Genomic DNA, 26,501 nt, shown 5'->3' with positions numbered 1-26,501 from the left:
GCCCATCGTGGTAAATTCACTAGGAATTTATCACGATGGTTTCCAGGAGGTACCGCGTGGAGGTCGACCTAACACCATACATTGCTAGCAATGGGGATTACTAGTCCCCATTACTAACAATCCCCATCCCTCCGCATATTGAGGTTAGCATGAGTAAAAAATATATTCATGACTTGAAAGAGACAGAAACTAAAAAAATATATACTATACTTTATTACCTAATTGCAGGTTGAAATATTTATTTCTTTAATTTTAGTAACACTTGAGCATATAGTTTAAATAAAAAACAAAATAAGATATTTATTGTGTTGTTGTAGCGAGGAATTATTCTTTATTGTACACAAAAAAATACAGACATATAAATAAAATTGGAGTGTCTATTTGTAATATTGAAATAACCGATTTTTACTACATGCATTTGAATATAAATACGATACATACACTAAAATAACATTTTTTACAATTTTTGTCTGTCTGTCTGTTTGTTCCAGCTAATCTCTAAAATGGCTGGACTTATTTTGATGGGATTTTTTTGGCAAGTAGCTGTAGGTAATAAGGAGTAAGTAACTTAGTTACTTTTATTTTAGAAAAATAAAGTTATATCCAAAGCGGGCGCTCTACGCCCGGGCGTACTCGCCTGTAGGTATAGCTAGTTGTAGTGTCTAAAGTTAATACTTGGAATAAACCTAACATTATTACGAATCCAGATCTAACAGAGGACTACTTAGTACTACAGTTAAATCGTTCATTATGTATTCCATACAGAAATCAGTCACTCATGTCTGTCACCGTACAATTACGTTCCATTTTACCAGAAAACTGAAAAGATCAAAAATAATATTAGTTCAAAGAAAAATGTATAAACTAAAAATAAATTTATTTCTATTTATCTAGGTCTTCATTATAACTATTTCATTAATATATAATATTTATTAATGTACTATTAGGCTGAAAATCAGTTTTAAATTACAAGTAGGAGTCCTATACGGAGGAAAGGAACAGCGAGATATTTTTATTGGATCGTTCGAATGGTGAAATAGTCACCATTCGAACGATCCAATACAATACAATAGAATTTTTAAAATGGAGTTTGTATTTTTGCATTTAGATCACTGTTAAACTAGGGGCATCGCAGGTCTAACTTTAGACCATAGACGAATCACGATTTAGAGATAAACTTCATTTTGTAATAAGGAATACATTGGTGAATGGTTTACATATTACTAGTGCTAAACCAGGTTTATCTTTTTGTAATAAGGCCGTAGCAGTTTATTATCTATCGTCTCGAGGCGAGCGTACACGGACCGCCGTGCGCAAGAGGGAAGGGATTCCCTGCGCAAGCGCCGCGGAGTAAAGACGTGGAGCTATGGCTAACGAGCCGATATTACGTCGATAACAACTTACATACAAGAAGACATAAATAACAAATAAGTGAACACTATACTAGTTATTAATGATACTTCACTGTACTCACGTGGTCACTTTATTTCTGATAAACATTATACGCAATGAGTTTGAAGTGTAAATTTGTGAATCTGATGAGACAAGTAAGTGGAGCATATGTTTGTGTAATTTAAATATTTGTTAATGAATAATTACATATTACAGTGCAACCTTTATATAAAGTGCCCACCAATAACTCTTAATGTTATCATTATCTTTAATCTTATAATGTGATTTCGCACTATTCCTGGAAAAAGGAAGTAAGTGATTTTCGCCAACTTTTCAGGAGCTTAAAAAAACTGTCCTATATTTTTTGTATGAGTTCTAGAAATAAGTTTCAAAGAGAAAATCGTAGGTCACAGTTGCCTTCAACTACATGTGTCATTTAATTTAGGAACAGCTTCATGTACTTCCAGATAATCTAAAAAAACACGGTTACTTCTGTATTCCACGAAACACAAAGAACATTTGCAGGGGTAACTACAATTATTGCTTTTTTGTTATGTATTTTGAAATATATGAACAAATTTAACTCTACTTACGTCTTTATACTCTTCTATATTTCATTATAATCTAGAGTTGCAAGTATAATTACGTTGTTATTTAACGGAAAATCATTTTTTGTACATCGAGTTACGTATTTCTAGGGAGCCATTTATTTTAGTTTAGTTAGTGTATTTATAAAAATAGCTTTTATAATGCGGAAAGTAACTGAATATTTAATTTGTATCATTTAATACTTCTTACAGTAAATAGTCCATTATGTGCGTCCATGTAAGTCAAAAGTATAAATATAGAGACAAATTAATTTAGAGAATATGAAAACAAGCAGGGTTATTATTATTTTTTTATTATTTTTAAAGAAATGTTTATTGCCTCCATAATCCACTTAATCAAAAAATGTTCAAAATAGTGATATTTTTATTATTTTTATTAACCTTCATTATCCTCAACTTCGGAATCGGACTCTGTGGTAGCAGATTTAGTACTTAAGTTCTTATAAAACGTCTGATAGTGTGGTGTTATGTTTTTATCTTTATATAGATTCATCAAGTCTTTGTATATATTTTAGGTATCGGTAGCGGTGCATCATACTATGCCTGATTTCAGAAGGCTCGCTGTGTGCAGCTCTTTTTTTCTCATAACTCTTCCGCTTCTATTTGTCTATTATTTGGTGTCTCATCAGCGAATGCGTATTTCATTTGGAATTTCCCCGGACATTGAGGATCTGCCGAAATCTCTTTAATTTTACTCCAACTCGTGTAGTAAATATATTAGGTCCTAACATATGAAATTTGTAAGGGAGTAACCTAATTACTCCCTTACAAAACGCCACTTTCAGTTGATTTTTCAAAATATAATATATTTATTTAATCAAAATATGATCCATTGCTATTCATGCACTTTTGCCATTTGATAAGTAGTTTTATTGATCCCTTTACTAAAAACCATTAGGACGGGAATCGATAAATCGAACTAGAATTTTTCCCTTGCAAGAAATTATCCAAATTTTGAAAGAAAGCAGCAAGATCCGAGAAGTACGGTGGATATATTGGACATTTGAAGCTCTTCTAATTTCGTAACGTTATCCTGAAGCAGCAGTGGCCTATGGTGATTGACCAGTCTCGGTTGTTTAGCAGCTAGCTTTTCCATCATGGTTTGCAATTGCATACAATACACATCTGCCGTAATATTCTGGCCAGATTTAAGAAAGCTGAAGTGAACAACACAGGCACTAGTCCACTAAATGCTCACAGGTAACTTTTTTTGAGTTTGAATTTTCGCTTGGGGCAGGATTTGGTTAGTTTGCTAGGATTCAGCCATTGCGATGAGTGTTACCGATTATCGTACAAGATTCACTTTTCATAACAGGTAATGATTCGATTTAAAATCCCTTCATTATTATGCCGGTTGGCTAATGTAACGCAGCAGTCTACGCACGTTTGTCGATTTGCTCCATTCAATTCATGATCCACCTTTCAAGCTTTTTTCACCTTCCCAATTTGCTTGAAGTGGATTAAAACAGTTTTGTTACTAACACTGCAGCCTGCAGTTAACTCGGACGTGGTTAGCGATGGATCCGCTTCCACATTAGCCTTTAATTCTTCATTATCAACCTTGGACTCTGGCTGCTCACGGGGCTTGTTTTGCAGATCGAAATTTCCAGAACGAAAACATTGAAACCACTGTGTTTTCTTTTGCGACACCATCGCCATACACATCATTAATTCTTCAAGTCGTTTCTGCACACTAGTGCCACGACGGAATTCGTACTCTTAAAAAACGCGATATTTTATGTTTTCCATTTTGTAAACTCAGTGACGTAAAGAAAAAACCAAAGATGGAAAAAACATATGGATTACGGTTTTCGAAAAACAAATGCATGAGTAAATAACTGTACAAATTTGAAATTTGAATTCCTGGCGAAAGAGGAGATATTTGAGATCAAAGTGGCCAGTACGACAACACCAATTTCATATGTAAGGACCTAATATTATAGTACCATCTCTGAGAGGCTGGAGTAACATTTTCATAATCTGGGTTTTTCTTAATGCACTATAAGTATAAACGATGCATTTTCGATGCAAATCGGTGTGCTTAACCGCTAGACCACCAAAGCCTAATTGGGACAGGCCTATATCCAACTTTGGATAGACACAAGTTGAAATTATGATGATTAGTACTTTAATAGTTTTCAGAAATCTTAATCTTAATATAATATTCTAAACACGAAAGTTTGTAAGTATGGATCTTTGTTGCTCTTTCACGCAAAAACTACTGAATGGATTTTTACGAAACTTTACACTAATATAGTTTATGCATCTGAATAACACAGGATATATTTTTTATAGAAATTTAACGCGGGCACAGCTAGTAATTTATAACAAAGTAACGTTTGCGGGACCAGCTAGTATTGTATGTGTACCTATTATGGGCAGTGGGAATTAATATTGAATATTATTGCTAGCAATATATTAGTTCCACGCGGTCCATCCTGGAAAACATCGTTAGTTAATTCCTGTTAGACCTACAATAAGATTCACTGGCAATTGTATATTCGTTTATACATATTTAAAATAGAAGTATTCTTTTTATCTATTGTTTTTATATACACTTCTATCAATTCGCTCTGCTATGGTAAATGTCTAAAAGCAGATCGATTTTTCTATCATTTATTATTACTATTCCTGACAAATTCATCTGATCTCCTGCTCCTCCTATCATCCATCATTGGTGCCCGTACAACCTTATACAATTAGCTAAAAATAGTTTATTTTTTACTTAATTTTAATTACATGGACATATTCTTAATTTTTTTTTCTTGTAAATACATCCTGTATTCAAAATTACCCAACATCGGGTATGAAATGTTACGTGTAATAAAGAAGTAACTACAACTACACTTTACGCATTGTGAAGTTTTGCTGGGGGAAAAGTATGTAACAATAATCACACATAAACTATCAGCTAAAAGTTTCGTAGAAGAAGTACGTAATTAGAATTACACAATAGTCCTAGATTGTAAGATATAGGAACAAGTATTTAAGTATATTTGCTTTAAACATTTTTTTGTAAATCTTCTTTTTGTAAATCCCTTTATGAGCGGGATAATTGTAAAGCGAATAAATGCAAATACGCATACCTCTATTTTATGCTGGAATTTTATGTTTTCTAAAGTCGCAAAATTTTAGTATTTTTGCATTTATTCCTTCATTTTTGTCGATAGCTTCATGAGATTTTGACAGAAGGTGTAAACCATGAAGCTCGCTTTATTTATGTAATAAAACATTTTTGACGCAAGTGTAGTTGCGGCCTTTTTACACGGGATGTGCGATTTGTTGCGGGTAAATAATAAGATGTTGCTGGTCGAGACGATGTATATTACAGATGATGATAAACTGACAATGTGTACATAGAAATAATAATCTTATATACTAAATAACAATAGGAAAATGTAAGGTGGGGTGACACAGTTTAGACACAGCAGTGCTTAGTAGACAATATTGAATTTGTCTTACTAGACATTATTAAATGCAATTATTATTTTGATGTATCTAGGTGATTGTGTCCCATATGATTCATTTCTCGACATGTTTCGACACGCTTTTGTTAGTAAAGTAAACATTGTTGTTTGATGGAAAGTAATGTTAAACACTTCTGCTCATCACTATTGTTAAAGATTTAAGTTAAAATGGCCCTGAAACGTAAAAGGTGTTCCTTATCGGTCGCATAAAACCGAAACATCATTAATTATGTTGACCAAAATCCTATGACAAAAAAATTAGACATAGCTAATAAGTTCGGGATTCCCGCAAGTGCATTGGCTACAATTTTAAAATTTAAAGATAAGTTTTCAGAAGAAAGTGGTTTGAATGTAAACAGTAAAAGATCAAAATCATGCACTATTCTCTTACCTCTTTATAACGAGTTTTAGACCAACCTAACCTCAACATAACAAACCTCAGTTCAACGAATTACTTGATATTACGAATATTTTCTTGATCCCCTCCGATTTGTTATATCGAGGTTGCACTGTGTATATATTGGAATATATAGAATATAGGAAAGTGACCAAATATGTAATAGTATCCTAATATGGAATCCGTCCATTTAAATAGACTGTGATTTTCTACCTCTTTCTACTCCCATTTACGCATACAAATTATAGCATGTCAATCGAGGAAGCCTTTTCGTCGTTGTGACAGTGTTTTGTTTTATCGCTACCACATAAGTTTCTAAGTTATATAAAAAATAAATATTTCACGTACAGAAAGTCCACACAGTATAGTTATTATAGCTTTTATATACTGTTTAGATGTTCTTTTGTATGTTTTAGCGATAAATAATAAAGATAAAAATGTGTATGTCGGTTGGAAATCATTGGAAAATCCAAATATGGACAGATTACAGTATCCAATTATGGATTATTCCATAAAGGGTTCTCTGAAGTATCACCTGACTTGATAATTTTGTTAATTATATATTTTTCATTGTTTATAAAATATAAAAAATTTATTGGCAAAAAAAAACAAAAATAAAAAAATTGAATGAGAAGAAATCAAAAGAGAATATTAAGCCTACGTTAGATTCAGATGATGAGAAAGTGATGCTGTTTGATACAGATAGTGAACCCTATTCCTTGATATGATATACAGCTCCAGATTCTGCAGATTTGGAGTATATTAAAATCCTTTCCATGGGGATGCCTATGTCATAGTAGCTTTATGCATGCAAAATCTCAGCCCGATCGGTTTAAAATTGACAAAGTTTCATACAATCTTTCATCCCCTATTTTATCCCCTTAGGGATAGAATTAATCAAAATCCTTTCTTAGCGGATGCCTACGTCATAACACCTACCTGCATGCCAAATTTCAGCCCGATCCATCCAGTGGTTTGGGCTGTGCGTTGATAGATCACTATATCAGTCACCTTTGAGTTATTGTTTACGCCGAAACGTAACATTATTTCATTTTTACCTATACTTTCCTTACGCAGCGATAGTTCGACCAATACTCTATTTCACTCACACGCAGCCGCGCATCTCGTTCATTCATTTTTAACTACCAATATAATAGAAACAAGCGCGCGTTTTAATTTGCATATCTGTCTCACTCACGCATACTCATCCCATGTATGTCCTTCCTTGTCCTACTTCCTGAAACCATGCAACATGTCAAAGGACAAGAAGAAAATAGAAAGACGACTTCCGCCCAGTTAGTTCAAGTTCAAGTTCACCGCCGGCCGCCAAAAAACGCTAACGCTGCTCAATTCGCTATCCGCCTGTACAAAACTATTATACAATAAACGCATAAAGTGAGAATAAATCCGTAATGTGTTGTGTTTGTTAATCAAGAAGTTTTAAGAAAAACATTATAAAAATATTAGTCTTGGTGAATAGAAAATAGAACCAGCGCCGAGAATCATCGGGAGAAGTCGAAGAAAGAATTCACCGGTGAGCTCCTTTTGTCCTTTCTACCTATTCACTTCCAAGTCCTGGTCCTTCGTCCCGATTCCCTTTCTATCTACTTCATCATTCATTTATTATCGCTATTTACTTTATTTTCAAGTCATTTATAACGCAACCGCATTTAACTTATAACGGTCAATTTTTCTATTGCGCAATTCACAAGATCGCCATTTTGTTTCGCACCCACGCGCCGCACGCCTTTTTTTTATAATAGTTAATTCGCAATTTTACTCCTATTGGTGGGAAATTGCGGAAAAATATAGCAAATAAGGTTTCACCACCATGCGGTAGGGCGCGGTCGCTGGTTCAGAAATATGATGTTAATTCGCTGACTGATTAAAACATTCAAGGCTTGTTACCTGCAATATATTGGGCTCGTACTCCTGGAGACCACCTCTAAACGGCTGTCGCACAGATCACAATGATATAAGCACAAAACACAAAAATATTGTCCAAATTCGAGATTAACTTTTAGCAGCGTGCACGGCGGTTGATTGTACAAATCAGAGAGTTTTCGAAGAATAGATGCACAATTGCACTCGCAGTGACGCGACAGAGGCGCCACTTTACAGGTACATACTTACCCGCTAAATTACAAATATACAAACCTTGACTGCAAATACAACAGACCAGCGAAATAACAATATATATAATTGTTAACAATAAAAATGTTATAAATGGCGTAACCATTCCCCCGCCCTTGAAAGGACCCCTTTCAAAGAAGAAAGGTAAAAACTAGTACCAAAATTGACAGTTTCGCGATAATTGAACCTTATTATAAATATAAACTTAACAATATAGTATAAAGAAAACTTAGCAATAATAAGTAATAAAATAAAATTAAACCTTAAATCCTAATGTTGTGCTTGTCATAGCTATTGTGATGGTAACGGACACAGTTTTACCACCGGCCTTTGTAAAATACCAGCCTTTGTTTTCACTTGAGCTACACGTATTACATTATCCTTGCCCTTATAAATTCCAACAATAAGCCCAAGGGGCCATTGTAATGGCAAAACATTATCCTGCATTACAACAACTACCATACCTTCACGCACAGGGAAAGCAGGAGTGTTCCACTTCTGCCTAACTTGCAAAGTATGTAAGTATTCTCCACGCCAACGCTTCCAAAAAGACCTAATAAGTTGATCAAGAAGTTCGTATCTCTTAAGAAGATTAGGAGAGGCTTCTAATCGTTCCAATGCGGGAAGCATTTTAAGCGGAGAAGTATTTAAAAAATGCGCAGGAGTCAAAGCCTCCAGCTCTGATGGATCAGAACTTAAAACAGTTAAAGGCCGTGAATTTAATAAACACTCTATTTGAGTGAGTACGGTTGAGAGTTCTTCATACGTCAAAATCTGTGACCCAATAACTTTATATAAATTAGATTTAAGGCATTTGATATTACTCTCCCAGCATCCGCCGAAATGAGGAGCATTTGGTGGAATGAGCTTCCATTGTATCCTATTTTCTGCAAGCTCTTGCTTAAACGGTCCGTCATATTCATTTGTGAGAAAAGTATAAAGTTCACGCAAATACGACCTAGCGCCAATATAATTTGTCCCGTGATCCGAATACATGCATTGTACAGGACCACGTCGTGAAAGAAAACGCTTGAATGCAGCTAAAAAACAAACCGTGCTCATCTCGCTCGGTCAATTCAATATGAACGCAACGCGTAGTTAAACAAGTAAACAAACATACGTAAGCCTTACAACTTTTTATACCACGACCACGGTACGGGGTTACATAAAAGGGCCCTGCAAAGTCACTTCCAGTATGGAGAAATGCCTTTTGCGTTTCTCTCACCCTAGCCTCTGGTAAGTTTCCCATAATCGGATAGGTTGAACGAGGTTTAAACCGAAAACATACATTACATTTAGATAACACAGACCGAATTATACGTCTGGCAGCCAAAATCCAATACTTTGTTCGTAAAATTGACATTAAAAGTGCTGTACCAGTATGCAAATTTCTAATATGATGATAAGATACAAGAAGTTCAATAATGTGATCCCTTCCGGGTAGCAGAATGGGATGTTTGTAATCATATGTTTCATTTGAATTAGCTAAGCGTCCACCAACACGAATAATATTATTATTTAAAAATGGATTCAATTTACCGATGCGATTTGAGCATGCCTTGTCATTACTCAAATTCTGAAATTCATCACCAAAATATTTTAATTGCACTTGACGAAACACTTCGTTTTCTGCAAATTCTAAGTCAGAACTAGTGATAGGGCCTAGCGGTAATTTTTTAATAAATTTAAAAATATAACAGGCAACGCGTATAAATTTAGACCAAAATGAAAACCTGTGTGAAAGTTCGCATAGAAAGGGTTCAATAGACGTAACTATTACCATTGAGACCGGTTTCAATTCAGGTATGTCTACGTTAGCAATCACAGTGAAAGGTTTAACAGGCCAATTATCCCTTGAAGACGAGGCCCATAGGGGACCATGGAGCCAAAGTGGATGACTCAATAATTGAGCTGGCGTTAACCCCCGTGAGAGGCAATCGCTAGGGTTCTCACTGCCCTTTATATGATAAAAATGTTTAGGTTGTAAATTATCCTGAATTTTCGTAACCCGATTGGCTACAAAAGTATGCCACCTATGAGGCGATGAATGAATCCAGTTTAATGCAACTGTGGAGTCCGAAAATGCATAAATTGCATCTATAGGGTACCTAGCTGAATAAGTTTCATAGACACGTTTAATCAGCTGGGATAGAATTACAGCAGCGCAAAGCTCAAGGCGAGCAAGCGAAATTACCTTTAACGGCGCAACCTTTGATTTCGCACAAACCAAAGATATTTGGTTTGAACCTTGTGCATGTGTTACATGAACGTAAACTACCCCACCGTAAGCCTTCTGACTAGCATCGGCGAAACCTAAAATAGTGACGGAGCATTGATCTACGACCCCTAGGTGACGAGGAAAATATAACTTCGAAATAAGCGGTAGTTCCGTTTGGAACTGAGACCAACACTTTATTATATGTGGAGGAGGTGTTGCATCCCAGTCCACCTTTAGAATCCATAACTCTTTTATCAGAAGCTTTGCGTATAGGATTACCGGGGCTACCAAACCCAAAACATCAAATAAACGAGCGACTGAAGATAATATATTTCTTTTAGTACAAGGTCGTTCGTCTAGGATAACCTTGAATGTGAAAACATCATTACTAGGGTCCCAACAGAGCCCCAAAATTTTTAAAACATCATTTTTATCAAATTCTACATGTTGTGACAGTCGATAATCTTCTGGAATTTTGTACAGAACTTCCTTGCAGTTACTAGACCACTTAACCAGTTGGAAATCTCCTGCCGCAAATAATGCTATTAATTCTTGAGATGCATTTATAGCATACTCAGGATTCATAATAGAAGTTACTATGTCATCCATATACATATCTCTGTTTACGATTTCCTTAGCTAAAGGAAAGCGAGCGCCATCATCAATTGCAAGTTGAGCTATGGTGCGCAATGCCAAATATGGACTACACCGAAGCCCAAAGGCAACACTATTAAATTCATAAATTTGAACAGGATTGTCAGGGCGAAAACGATATAAGATACGTTGGAAGCAACGATCTTCCTTACGTACCTCTATTCTCAAATACATTTGTTTTACATCAGCCGATAAGGCAATTGGAAAAAGACGTAAGTTTAATAATATAGTTAAAAGATCCCTTTGTAAGTTGGGACCACTGTGCAGGACATCGTTTAAAGACAATCCATTATTCGACTTCGCACTGGCGTCTAGCACGGGTCTCACCTTCGTACTACTTTTATCTGCACGCACTACAGCGTGGTGTGGAATGTAATAACAGCGATCACTTCGTTCCTGTGCACTATGCACCGGCGACAAATACAATTTATTTATATAATCCTGTATGACGTCATCATATAAAAGCTTTAATTGGGGTTGTGCAATAAATTTTCGCTCCAAATATAAAAATCTGCGTTTTGCGACGTCAAAGGAGTTACCAAGTAAGTCGGGGCTACATTTAAATGGCAATGCCACATTATATTTGCCTGCTGAATCACGAGTAGTCGTGGCAGTATAAAATTCCTCGCAATGTTTATCATCTACATTAAGAATAGATTTGGATTCTACCTCCTCAATTTCCCAAAATTTTCTAACTAACGCCTCAATTTGACAAGAAGCGGTAGTACACAACGCTAATGAACGCGGGGATTGCGCAAGCGTAGGCGCTTCCCCGAGCACGATATATCCCAACACAGTCTCGAGGGCATCGGGCGTGCCTGGAGGATTCACTACCTTACCAGACAACAACATCCTTGCGAACAAATTAACACCGATTAATAAATCAATTTCACCCGGTGTGTCCCACGAGTCATCAGCCAGTGGGATATTTCTAAAATTCTCGAAATTAATTGCGTCTACAGGGCATGTAGGGAGAGAACAAGTAATTTGGTTTAACACTAGCGGTTGAATATTAAACTGAAATTTAGTGTTAAACCGTGATTTGAAAGTCATATTTACAGATCCCTTAATTACTTGAGAAGCGCCACCTATGCCTTTAACAACGACAGGTGCGCTACGGTTAACATTGAGACCTAATTTAGAACAACATCTAGCCGTAACATAATGTTTTTGGGAACCAGGGTCTAACAGACACCTAATTGTGACGTCACGACCGTCGCGACCAATGGCATATACCTTTGCAGTAGCCAACACTTCTGTCGAGGCACGCACGGCACGTGGCGACATGACTCCTTGAGTTGATGACAAACTACAAATGGCGACGTTAGGTACAGAAATGTCATCAAAGGACGGGTTTTCGTCCTCATCAACTAATGCTACATTAGCAGTAGAATCGATTAGTTGCGACTCTTGCGACTGGTCCTTACCAAAATGAAGTAACGTATGATGTTTCATATTGCACTTACTACAACAAGATTTTGAATTACATTTCAACGTAGAATGCAGTGGACTTAAACAGTTGCCACAGCAATGATTACTTTTTATAAATTTAAACCTATCAATAGGCGCGAGTGCAAGAAATTGCTTGCATTTATAAAGATGTAGTTGCGAGGGCGAGGGTTCCCTGCATAAATTACACGAAGCCGGTAACGCGGACGCAGACATACAAACGGGTGCGGGAGCTGCAGTAGTTGCTGCTAAATAAGCGCGAGGCGGGCGAACAGCAGCAGCGGGCGGCGGCGCGCGCGCGCTCGCAGCTGGCGCCGTCGCGGCGGACCCGCCGACGGAACCAGTGCGGTTATTGATACGATGTAATATTTTTACATGCTCGCGGATAAATTTCACAAACTCATCATAGTCAGGTACTTCTGAACTACGAATGGAATTTTCGAAACATTTAGCGGTATCAGAATCTAGTAATTTTAATCCCAAATGGACAAAAATAAAATCACTCAGATCATTTATATTAAGCTGCTTTAATGCAGCGATTAAAGATGCGAATTTATCTATGGTTCGTTCTAAATTTACTGCCGAAGGACCGTTAAGAGGTTTCATAGAAAATAATTGATTTAAATACGACGTTGCCAACGCGCGCTTATCGTGATATTTATCAATAAGGGCGTTCCATACGACCGTATAATTCTCAGCGCATGGCACTAGACCGGCACACACGTTCTTAGCACGGCCGGACAAGTGTCCCATCAAATGGTGAATACGTTCAGAATCTGTTAATCTTTTATTTTCATGAATTAAACGTTTAAAAGTTTCATAAAAAAATGGAAAATTGTAAATTTCCCCATCAAACATGGGTAAAATTACGCGGGGAATATCTATTTCGTGTTTAGGTTCGTGGCTCGGGATAGATTGTGGAGTTATGTTCTCTAAAGACGCAAGAACCGTTTTAATTGGATAGTAAATATCATCGAACGCATTCACGTATTGATAATTTACAACGTAATCGTCATTTAATTCTAAATTCAATAAATTAATTTTATCGATGATATCCACATACTCCGATCGTATGTGGTCTACTTCACGAGCTTTCACTAAAAAGATCTCCGTAGTCCGATCTGTCGTTAATTTGGATGACGATTGATATATAGATTGAACCTGACTAAAGAGAAGAGCACGTTTTGCTTCAGATAATTTAAGATTTTTCTTAATATCCATTTTATTAACCTGAGCCATGTTCCAATAATATACTATATCGATATACAATATTAGGAAATAAGATAAACAATAGTACTATGTTATACCCAAACTCTGCCAATCCCAAGTAGAAAGAGGCGTGAATATATTAAGAAATTAATTACAATAAACCTACTATTAGGTATTTATGCAAAAACAAACGGTTAGTTGTATCTAACCAACAGTTAACTGTTATAAACAATAGTTAGATACAATTATAGCGGTAGGTACATTCATTTAATATTTGTACAATAGAAATGCAACTATAAAATATTGCATAAATTCGCGCGGACTGACACCTGCAAGTTATCAGTATAACCTTGACCTATATATGAGGTTAAGTATAAGACTATACTGCGAATATTGGTAAACAACCAAATTTAAATATTTATATTAGATAATCTCTGCCTACCCCTTATGGGCCTAAGCGTGAAGATATAAAGATAGATAAACCCTAAATATGTAATCTAGTAAATTCAATTTATCAAACCGCGTACTAATACAATAAGTAATCACGGCTATGATTATATATATATATACATACTATAATTATGTGCCCAAATACATATCTGAATTATTTCAAATTAAATACATTTACTAACTCAGTAGGTACATAAGCGATTCAATTACGCAGTAGTAGGAGGTTCGAGTCGATGCGGGGTGAGAAATAATTATAATCGAACACGAAACAACCCATACAACGTAATGCGGTGCAGTATAATACAATTAATTTTGCAAATACAATAAACAATGAATACACTTATATACCAGACTATTTTGAAATGCAGAGATAATGAGACATGAACTATACGCAAACGAGTTTATCAAAAAATATGCGGGTACATAAATAAAAACCGTACAACGCTACGTGCGATTTAATTTTTATAAAGTTTAATCTCTTATGAAGAAATTTAATGTATATGTAGTTAATAATATGAAATTACTATAATGCGTAGTTAATATAAAATACCTATGCACTTTTGTATTTCGAGTTACGGAACTAGCTAATGAATACAATCGAACTTAGCCCTATTCATATAACAATAAGGTTCAATTTCAACTGTGCGGAACTGTCAACGTACACCAATTTCGTAATTAGAATTTTATATAATTGATTACTAATTACAATCCGGGTCGAACGGATCAAATATTATGGTGGGAAATTGCGGAAAAATATAGCAAATAAGGTTTCACCACCATGCGGTAGGGCGCGGTCGCTGGTTCAGAAATATGATGTTAATTCGCTGACTGATTAAAACATTCAAGGCTTGTTACCTGCAATATATTGGGCTCGTACTCCTGGAGACCACCTCTAAACGGCTGTCGCACAGATCACAATGATATAAGCACAAAACACAAAAATATTGTCCAAATTCGAGATTAACTTTTAGCAGCGTGCACGGCGGTTGATTGTACAAATCAGAGAGTTTTCGAAGAATAGATGCACAATTGCACTCGCAGTGACGCGACAGAGGCGCCACTTTACAGGTACATACTTACCCGCTAAATTACAAATATACAAACCTTGACTGCAAATACAACAGACCAGCGAAATAACAATATATATAATTGTTAACAATAAAAATGTTATAAATGGCGTAACCACCTATCTATAATACTTATTTATCACTTTAATTACTTTAACAATGTCGAAATTTAAAGACGCAGTTGCAAGTATTAGTAAAGATGAGGATCACCACGTAACGCTCCTTGAAGCAAAGAAAAATTCTTTGTTTAGCATCATTCAACATATTTATGATCTCAGTCTAAAGGTTTCCAATGAGAATTATAAATTGCAATTTTTAACTCGCGTTTATTCGTTAGACAAGCTTCGTTCAGATTTTATAGAAACTTTAGATTCGTTACTGGAGGCTCGCTTAATTATAGACAAGACGGCAATACCGAACTACACGCCGCTTTCGTCATTCGATGAGTTATATTGTCATATTAAACAAGTGGAAAATTCTATAAAAAATCTTAAACAGGATAATAAAGAATTAGATTTATTAAGTCGAAAGTTGCCCCCTCTAAACCTTTTAAAGTACGACGGTTCGAATCCGAGTAAGTGGATTAGCTTCTACGAAAACTTTAAAACATTAATTCACGATAATAAAAATTTACATGACGCCGAAAAAGTTCAGTACTTGATTGGTTGTTTGGCTGGTAAAGCTCTTAATGTCTGTTCAGGTATTCAACCCACCGCCGATAATTACTCGCTATTATGGAACGCATTAGTAGAAAAATATCAGGATGTACGCATACAAGCATCACAATACGTCGATCAGATGTTACAATTTAAAAGTAATCAAACTCTGGATACTTTTATTGAGCAGTTCTGTTCAGCTGAATCTGCGCTTAGGCAGTTGAAAATAGACAATCTATCTGACTATCTGTTTTTACATATCGCTCTTACTAAACTCGATAAAAATATTGTAAACTTATTCGAACAAACTTATAAGGATAAAAATATACCTAACTTTTCAGATTTAACGCAATTTGTAAAAGAACAGTGTAAAATACAAACATTACGCAATTCTCACTCTAATTCTACTAATTATAAATCGCCAATTCAGAATAAATCAAATTATTCGTCAGATAATAAAAAAGTAACGCACACTAACGCATTTCTTGTAAACACGGACGCATCACCTTATAACGCACCACCGCAACAGATATATAGGCCAAAGGTCAACGCACCCTCGTTCGAACTCGCTCGCATACAGCCGCGTCAACTCTCATGCGCATTTTGTAATTCGCCCTATCCTCACGCTTTATTTAAATGTGATTATTTTATTAATCAATCCGTACACGACCGCATTAATATTATTAAGAAAAATAATTTATGTGCTAATTGCTTAGGTTTTCATAATATAAACGCCTGTAAATCTATAAATCGGTGTTATACATGTGGTTATAAACACCACTCGCTTTTGCATATAGATTCCAACATACGTTCACGCTATGACACAGCGCGTCCCACCCCGCAACCCGACCAAAGCCGCGTCGCTACAGTACAATCGGCTACGCCCGCCCCTCGTAGTACTCCGTCGAACGCACAGGCTACGAGTGGGAATTCAAATAATATAACGCTGTCGGTAACTACTCCCGCGCAGAATAAGTTAAACAATACGACTATTCTTTTACCTACCGCTGCTGTTCACGTATACAATCAGAATAAGCGTTCGAATGTACGTTTATTTCTTGATTCGGGTTCTATGAGTAATTTTATTACCAAAACATGTTGTAATCGATTAAACTTAAATATTACACCGTCTAATTCTACCATTAGGGGAATAGGAAAAACAGAGAGTACGTCTTATGGGTACACAACGTTTAAAATTCACTCACGCTACGACGCCCGCTGTTCGTATACAATAACTGCACGAGTCATAGACGTTATAACTGATTATTTACCTAATGTTCGCGTCGATGTATCGCAATTAGAACACTTGCAATCTTTACCGCTCGCTGATGATGATTTCTACTCACCTGGCAGTGTTGACTGTCTTGTGGGCAATGAGTTGTTCCCTATACTGCTTGGTAGTGATAAAGTGACATCACCTACTTCATCAGTTATTGGTTTAGAGACTACACTCGGTTATATAGTCATGGGAAAGGCTGACTGCGACTCTCCTTCTCAGAATAGTACGCTTTCAAATAATGACAAATTATTTTTCTGTCAATCCGACCCGCTTCCGCTTGATACTCTTACACAACGCTTCTGGGAGTTAGAAAGTGTTCCCTCTAAAACGCATATGAGTAAAGACGACGAGATTTGTGAAAACAATTTTAAATCGACTTATTCTCGAGATAATAAAGGTCAATATACCGTTCACTTACCATTTAAATTACCGCCTTCGAAATTAGGAAATTCATACGCTATTGCAAAACGTCAGTATTTACAATTGGAAAAGAAATTAGATTCACAGCCCGATCTACGTAAAGATTATAACTCCACAATTCAAGATTATATTGATAAAGGGTATTTAAGTATAGTAAAAAATCCTACATACGACTCTGAACATTATTACATTCCGCACAGAGCTGTTTATCGCCCTGATAAACAGACATCAAAAACACGCATAGTCCTCAACGCTGGTTGTAAGACCACGTCCGGATTATCACTGAACGACATACTTTATACAGGTTGTAATTTACAAACTAATATTTTTGATTTGTTGATGAATTTACGCATGTTTGCTATTGGTGTAACGGCTGACATAGAACGAATGTATTTCTGTATTAAACTCACGTTTGATCATCAACCATTTCAACGCATACTTTTTAGATTCAATACTGAAACTAATATACAAACTTATGAATTTAACAGAGTCTCATTCGGAGTCTCTAGTTCTCCCTTTCTCGCGATGAGGGTTGTGAGACAACTGGCTTCAGATAGTCGCACTGAATATCCTCTCGCCGCCCACGAGGCTGATAATCACATGTATATGGATGATTATGTATCGTCATTAGATGGTCTAGATGCAGCCGAAAAAACATATCAAGAGATGATTAATATGTTTTCTTCGGGTGGATTTAAATTAGTAAAATGGGTGTCCAACTGTAAGGAATTTATGACTAAAGTAGACAATTCGCATAAAAATCCGCAATTTGTAACATTTGACTGTGACTCAAACGCAAATACAAAAATTATAGGTATGCAATGGAATCCTAAAGAGGATAATTTTAAATATAAAATAAGTACAGATTCATCACAATGTACCAAACGCACTATTCTCTCTGTAACCGCACGTTTATTCGATCCATTAGGATTGCTAGGCCCGATTACCGCATTTTTAAAGCTTCTAGTTCAGGAATGTTGGATGAACAATCTGGACTGGGATGCACCTACCCCATCCTCCATATCTAATAAATGGTTGAAGTTTCAATCTGAACTTCTATTTTTGGAACAGATTGAAATTCCTCGTCATGTAGGTATAACACGCAACTCACATGTAACTCTTATCGGATTCGCAGACGCTAGTGAGTCCTGTTATGGCGCCGTTGTTTATATCAGAGTGAGTAATGATGTCCACTCTGACGGTGTTGTCCATCTCCTTTCTTCTAAGTCTCGCGTTGCTCCATTAAAAAAGATATCTCTCGCACGCCTTGAACTTTGCGCCGCCTTATTACTCGCTAATCTCCTCTCCGCAGTTCATGAGGTACTATCTAAACGCTGTCATATAGACAAGATATTCGCATTTTCAGACGCAACCGTAACACTCACATGGATTCATTCTCCCGCCTATAAGTTTCATACATTTGTAGCGAATAGAATAACTGAAATTAATTCAAAAATTGCCGCTTCCCATTGGTTTCACATCGACGGTAAAGAAAATCCCGCAGATATAATATCACGCCCTGTAACGCCGAAGGAATTATTTAATAATAAAATCTGGTTTTGTGCCCTTCCTTGGATTTCCCTGCCACTAAAAGACTGGCCTATAACTCAATTTAAATTAAATTCATGTTCTGACGAAAGTATACCGGAGACTAAAACCACTTCATTAAAAGCAAATATAATTAATAATGAAAATAATAATCCTATGCAAATTATCATTGACCGCTATTCGAGTTATTCGAAACTTTTACGTACAACTGTTTATATATTACGTTTTACGAAACATTTATGCACCCGAGGCACTATAAATAGAACAGATTTAGATACCGCGGAATTATATATTATACGCTTCATTCAAAATAAACATTTTTCTCAAGATATTTTATCTCTTAAAAAACATAATATTTGTAATAACAAACCGCTTAGAAAATTAAATCCCTTCATTGATGACAATAACATACTTAGAGTTGGAGGTAGGCTATCTCAATCACAGCTTAATTGTGATCAAAAATACCCCATTCTCCTCCCTTATAAGGATCGCTTAACTCAACTTATTGTTGATTATTTTCACATCTCTAATTTACACACTGGTCCCGCTTTGTTACTCGCTTTAATTAGACAAAAATTTTGGATATTATCCGCTCGCAATCTAATTCGTCAGAGAGTTCATGCCTGTAATATATGTTTTAAGATAAATCCTAAAAATAATTATCCCCCCATGGGTGATCTTCCCACTTTTCGCATTTCTGAGGTGAAAGCTTTCGTTCACACAGCAGTGGACTATGCAGGTCCATTTTTTATTACGCATATACGCCGCAGAGGTATTAAAAGTCAAAAGGCATATATCTGTTTGTTCGTTTGTTTAACGACAAAGGCATTACATTTAGAATTGGTCACAGACTTAAGTTCAGATCTATTTTTAGCAGCGTTTAAACGTTTCATTTCACGCAGAGGCCCTGTCGCAATGATATATAGTGACGGTGGTACTAATTTCATTGGCGCTAAGCATAAATTAGATAATATTTACACTCTTTTGCATTCTAAAGCTCATATAAATTACATAGGTGATCAACTTTCACAACAACGTATTCAGTTCAAACATAGTCCGCCATATGGTCCGCATTTTAATGGTTTGTGTGAAATTAATGTCCGTTGTGTAAAAACACATTTGAATAAAGTAATAGGTACACATATACTCACCTACGAGGAGTTCAATACCGTATTAGTGCAGATAGAAGGATTACTAAATAGTAGACCGCTTTGTGTGTTGAGTTCTGATCCGTCTGATTTAGCCGCACTTACTCCTAACCATTTTTTAAACGTCACGCCCTTAAAATTTTTACCCGCCGAGGATTATGTTGAATACGCTGATAATCGCCTTACTCGCTATCAATTACTGAATAAAATAACGCAGTCTTTCTGGCGGAGGTGGAGTCAAGAGTACCTCACTTCCCTTCAGCAAAGACAAAAGTGGAATACACCATCTACACCTGTTCATCGGGGTATGGTTGTCATAATTAAAGATAATAATACGCATCCACTATGCTGGGCTCTGGGTGTTATTGATGAACTTTATCCTGGTAAAGATAATATCGTTCGTACTGTGCGCGTTAAAACTTTATCCGGAACTTATATTCGACCTGTAGTTAGGATTTGCCCCTTGCCTCTCCAGTAATACAATTAATTTTCGTATATGCATGCATTTTTTTTTTTTTATCGTTCGCTTATTTTATTTTAATTTTACTTAATTACCGCATTCAATTAACTTACTTTGTTTAGAGGAAAACCTCTAGGCCAGGGAAGTTGTTTACGCCGAAACGTAACATTATTTCATTTTTACCTATACTTTCCTTACGCAGCGATAGTTCGACCAATACTCTATTTCACTCACACGCAGCCGCGCATCTCGTTCATTCATTTTTAACTACCAATATAATAGAAACAAGCGCGCGTTTTAATTTGCATATCTGTCTCACTCACGCATACTCATCCCATGTATGTCCTTCCTTGTCCTACTTCCTGAAACCATGCAACATGTCAAAGGACAAGAAGAAAATAGAAAGACGACTTCCGCCCAGTTAGTTCAAGTTCAAGTTCACCGCCGGCCGCCATCGCTAACGCTGCTCAATTCGCTATCCGCCTGTACAAAACTATTATACAATAAACGCATAAAGTGAGAATAAATCCGTAATGTGTTGTGTTTGTTAATCAAGAAGTTTTAAGAAAAACATTATAAAAATATTAGTCTTGGTGAATAGAAAATAGAACCAGCGCCGAGAATCATCGGGAGAAGTCGAAGAAAGAATTCACCGGTGAGCTCCTTTTGTCCTTTCTACCTATTCACTTCCAGTTATATATATATTTATGTTCGGGTTGTACCGAAACTATAAAGATTCTGATAGGTAACTGATAAATGATACTGATAGAAACTTGATTAAAACTGTATATTGAAACTTAAAATATAACTGATTCATGATTGTAATGAGTACGCGCGGCGTCCTTGATGACCGAATGCGAACTGATTTTAATGAAATGAGAAATGTAAAATAAAATGTTTATGTTGCGATATAATGTACGATGCTAGCTCGTACAATTTAGATGAATTATTAAAAAAAGTGGTAAAGCAAGCACGATTATTACACGCGGGATTGCACCCACTGTTCGCGGCCGCGGTCTTTCACGTTCACTTCTATCTATATTTACATGCACAGCAGGGATGTTATGGATATGAAATTTCGGATACGGATAGGTTTCGGACATAGGAATGATTATTATACCGGATACGGATACGGATGCGGATGTGAAATTATTTCGGATCATCCGCTAGTTTCGGATAATTTCGGTTACGGATATTATTTTTTAAGGAATTTCAAAAGTAACAAGTAACTAATAAAATGGTTACATAACGTGTCTCAATTAGGCTCCGCCCCTATCCGATATTAACCGGATCTCGCTATAAAGTTCAAACTTGTGGCGGCGTGGTGGGCCGGGTCGATGTGCTCCCTCTAATATGGTTGAATGCAATGGTGGGGACTGGTCTGTTCAGGTTGCGAACACTGATTAGATTTTTTGTTTTTTTATATAGCATATGCTGGTGGTCACTCTATTCTCCCAAATTTGAATTTAAATGAATCTGTATATTTGTATATATGTACAACATTTATTGAAAAATAAAATACGATCTGAGTTTCTTGTCAGTTCTTCTCATCTCGAAATCATTCCGAACTGACGGTAGATTTGACATATCATAAGAGTCTGTAATAGACCTACATGAATGAAGATATTTTGAATTTGAATTTGAAATCAATTTACCTGTTTTTTAGTGCCTGGTAATCGCTGGAGTGATGGTGCACAGTTTGGTGCTTGACTTCAGCGACATACTACTGCCGCCATTACACCAAGACCCCAACATGAATATTTATATCGAATCCTGGATAGGTAAGACAAGTATTTGTCTTCACTAGTTTCATCCTGTGGTACTGCCCGTTTAGGCCTGTGTAGTGTGTCGCTAAAGTCAAGTAGACTTTAGCGACACACTACTGCCGCCATTACACCAAGACCCCAACATGAAAATGAATATTTATATCGAATACTGGGTAGGTAAGATAAGTATTTGTCTTCACTAGCTTCATCCTATGGTACTGCCCGTTTAGGATTTAGACTATGTTACTGGTTGGTTACCGAGATTTATTTTTCAAGAATTTTATTGGGAATTTTTAGTGTTGATGATTCTGATGTTTCAGTGATCACCACTTGGATCCGAGTGCGACAGAGCCATAGTGGCAGTGCCTCCCACTCAGATCTGAGCGAGCGACCCGTTCATTTTGTAGTATTCAGTAAGCCACCGGATTCTGCGTTGTTATCCATATTTTTTAATATTCTTATATACTTAATAGAATAGAAAATCATTTATTCAAATAAACTATAATAAACAAATTCTATAATAAACTTCCAGAATGTACGCTAAATCTTACAGAGAGGCAATTCAAATTTTATATTAAACAAATGTTACGTAAAAAAGCCTATTATAGGATAGATGAATTTATAGATGATAGCAATATATAGCAAGTATAAGTTTATTTGCGGACAACGTTATAATTTATTTTTCATACTGCTTTCTTGATATATGATAGCGTAGCGGCTTTTGTATTGATTGCCGCATGCATCCTCATGTAAAGTGCGAATACTGTAACTACCATATAGTAATTTCGACTTGTAAACGTAAACTTACAAGGACTATTTAAAAGAGCAACACACAAGTTTCTTTCTCGTTCTTTTTGTGATGAGACAGCTTTCCGAACGAGTGGTAGATAAAAAACAAATTGTTATGACTATTCAAAAGTGCTTAAATTAAGTTTAGAAGCTAAGTTTAGAATAAATTTAAATTAAGCACTTTTGAATAGTCATAACAATTTGTTATGACTATTCAAAAGTGTAGTGTAGTGTAGTCATAACAAAAGTAGCCTAAAGAACTAAAAATTATTTGTTCTTCTTAATTTATTCGTTGCATTAGGTACTGATAGGTTCAAACTAATACGTTTACATCCTGCATCATCCCTTATTTTATCCCCATGGGGGTTGAATTTATCAATATCCTATTTAACCGAACGTCTTCATCATAGTAGCTCCAATCTTTAATTTCAGTTCAATCACTCGAAAACCTAAGATGATTTATACAAACTTTCATCCCCTATTTTATCCCCTTGGGGGTAGAATTAATCACATTCCTTTCTTGGCGAATGCCTACGTCATAACACCTACTTGCATGCCAAATTTCTACGATCAAAAATTCAGTACGATCAGACCAATGGTTTGGGCTGTGCGTTGATAGATCACTATGTCAGTCATCTTTGAGTTACATATATTTAGATTCGTTAAGTAACTAAACTCATTTTCATTCTTTTCAGAGTCGATCAACGGACTGTCATTTTTCCCGGGCGTGATGATAGGTCCCTTCATAATGAGGAAATATGGACGACGAAAGACAAACCTTGTCAGTGCGATCATAATGATAATCGCTTGGTCTTGTATTTTTGCAACTTCATATGTAAATTTAATATTAGCATCAAGATTCCTTCAGGGTATAGCATTAGATCTATCTAGTATGTCAGCAACCGTATTAATAAGTGAATACACTACTCCAATATACAGAGGTGCTTTTTTATCTGTAATGACATTGACTCTGCTGCTTGGAGGTTTAATAGCATATATGATAGGATCCTTCTTAATTTGGAATCAAGTAGCGTTATTTTGTTTATCCATAGCAATATTAGATGCAATAATTATAACCATATCACCAGACACTCCAGTTTTTCTAGCCACAAATGCTAGATATGATGAGTGCAGAATGGTCTTCCACTGGCTAAGAGGTTTTGATGAAAAAGACGAATTAGATGCTATGATTAAAGCTGCTGTAATAAAAAAATCTATAAAATGTGAACCAAATAAGAGTAGTTTAAAAGATAAAGTACTGCATGTTATAAGTTTTATAAAGAGACCAGATTTTTACAAACCTCTGATTATAATGTTGCATTCAGATATATTAGAATTGTGGTGTGGATATATGATAATAGAAACATACGCGATAGATATACTTACCATGTTATTGGGTGACGATATTAATGTACCCACTAATATTATGATCATAGATGTTTTAAGGATTATATTCTGTTTATGTGCAATACCAATACATACAAAAATAAACAGGTGTACTGCATTAAAACTATTCATTGGTTTGAATGTATTAAGCTACATGTTCCTATCAGGTTATGCGTATTTGAAAGAGCAACATTTCTTCAAAGATTTTATTGTAGGTTCCTCACTATTGTACTTACTTGTATTTTCATTCTCGGCTGGATCTATACCATTAGTGTGCACAGTATCTAGTGAAATATTTCCTTTAGAATATAAAGAAGTATCTACTATGATAACAACACTGTTCGCATCTTTAAATATTACATTAAAAATTAAAACGTTTCCATACTTAATCGAGGCAATAGGAATGCATGGAACATTTTTAATGTATGCCATACTGTTAACCTACGCGTTGATAGTTACATATTGTATGTTACCGGAAACAAAAGATAAAACTCTGCAAAATATAGAGGAAGAGTATTGGATAAAACCTTCTCAGGAGACTAATTCACAGATACAGAACGAGGAATGCCTACATATCTGTAATTCTTTATCTCTTATTGATTAAGAATTCTAGAGGATTATTGTTTGTTATTTTCATTATGATATAATTTTTTTGTATTAATTATTCAGTTTTAATTTTATTTTAATATACATGGTGTAGAATTCCATAAAATGTTACTAAAGCAATATAAATAGAACAATGTAACAATGGCAGGGTTGCTATTGGGTGTCTGTTGAAATAAATACTAAAAGAATTCTAGATTATCTAAAGTGGTTAGATAATCTAGAATATTTTTGTAACAATTTTATTTGTCAATGTAAAAAAATCTAGAAAGTTGTGAAATTAATATAACAATTACATATATTCTGTACATATTTATAAGAAAAATGTATCGAAGCATATAATATAACAAAAGCTTTGCTTAGCTTAGCACTAGATGGCAGTGAACTGTGCAGGATGATTATTATTAGAGGTATTTTCAACAGTTAATCAATGAAGAAACTATTTAGAACCTTCATGTTCAATATACATTATATGCATTATTAACCGGGTCTTAATACGAATAATTTTATGGCAAATAAAGGTATTTACCTCTCTCGACGTTTCGACTAGGTTGCACTAGCCGTGCTCGGCTACGGTTATTATTATAGATATACATACGGTTATTATTCGTGTTAAGACCCGGTTAATATTTCAAATAATGAAGGAATTAACTTTTGAATTACCGTTTTCCATTACATTTCTAAAACACACTTCATTTTAGACAAGACATTTATTTATTACAATTAAAAATGTAGCATTATCAAACAACATTCAAGGTCAGACTTACTGTATATTGTACAAGACAATGTTTAATTATTTGAATTAATTCCGCAGCATGTATAATATAAATTTATACTTATATTGTAAATACAATAATCTGACAGTTCTATATATAAAAAATATACCTAAGTATTAAATACTTAGGTATAATTTTTAGGCCTAAGGCTTGAAACAGACAAATGGTATTGTTATTTGTATAAAACTGTGATAATAGTATTTATAAACGCAGGATATTGACAAATAATTGTGTGCATAGAATTAGTGCACAAAATTATGTATTTAGAATATTTTTCCCCTAGTGCAAGCTCGTCTCACTCGTATATGAAATTATAAGTTCAAACACAAATGAAGAACTACGAGTAGAAGCACTTATATGTAAGTGCCTTTTCTCTTAGTTCTATGATATTAATCATAGATGAAAGCTAACTGCTTTTTTACCTTGTGGAAAATATTCGGATGACCACCCGCAACCGGAGGGGTCATGAACCGGGTGGTGAACTACATGGTGTACCTAGGAGCACCATAATTGCAGTCACGAGACCACGTTGCATTCTACCGCGATTCCGGCGGTGTTGGAACCCTTTAGAACTACGGCACGCCCCATCTCGTTGTTAGGGCGACCTATATCGGCCTACTATACCG

At 35.5% G+C, this 26,501-nt stretch overlaps 1 protein-coding gene across 1 annotated transcript; it reads left to right on the top strand.

Moving 5' to 3' along the window:
• The first annotated feature begins 1,347 nt into the window (after positions 1-1,347).
• LOC131842654 (facilitated trehalose transporter Tret1-like) lies at positions 1,348-25,100 on the top strand. The gene is made up of 3 exons (XM_059191222.1): positions 1,348-1,547; positions 22,222-22,336; positions 23,806-25,100. The coding sequence occupies exons 1-3, from the start codon at positions 1,509-1,511 to the stop codon at positions 25,098-25,100; spliced, it is 1,449 nt and encodes a 482-aa protein (XP_059047205.1). The 5' UTR covers positions 1,348-1,508.
• Positions 25,101-26,501: the final 1,401 nt, after the last annotated feature.

The sequence above is a fragment of the Achroia grisella genome, unplaced genomic scaffold (genome assembly GCF_030625045.1).
Source record: "Achroia grisella isolate CSIRO2021 unplaced genomic scaffold, CSIRO_AGI_Agris_v1 utg241, whole genome shotgun sequence".
Taxonomy (NCBI): Eukaryota; Metazoa; Arthropoda; class Insecta; order Lepidoptera; family Pyralidae; genus Achroia; species Achroia grisella.
This window is presented reverse-complemented; position numbering and strand designations above follow the sequence as displayed.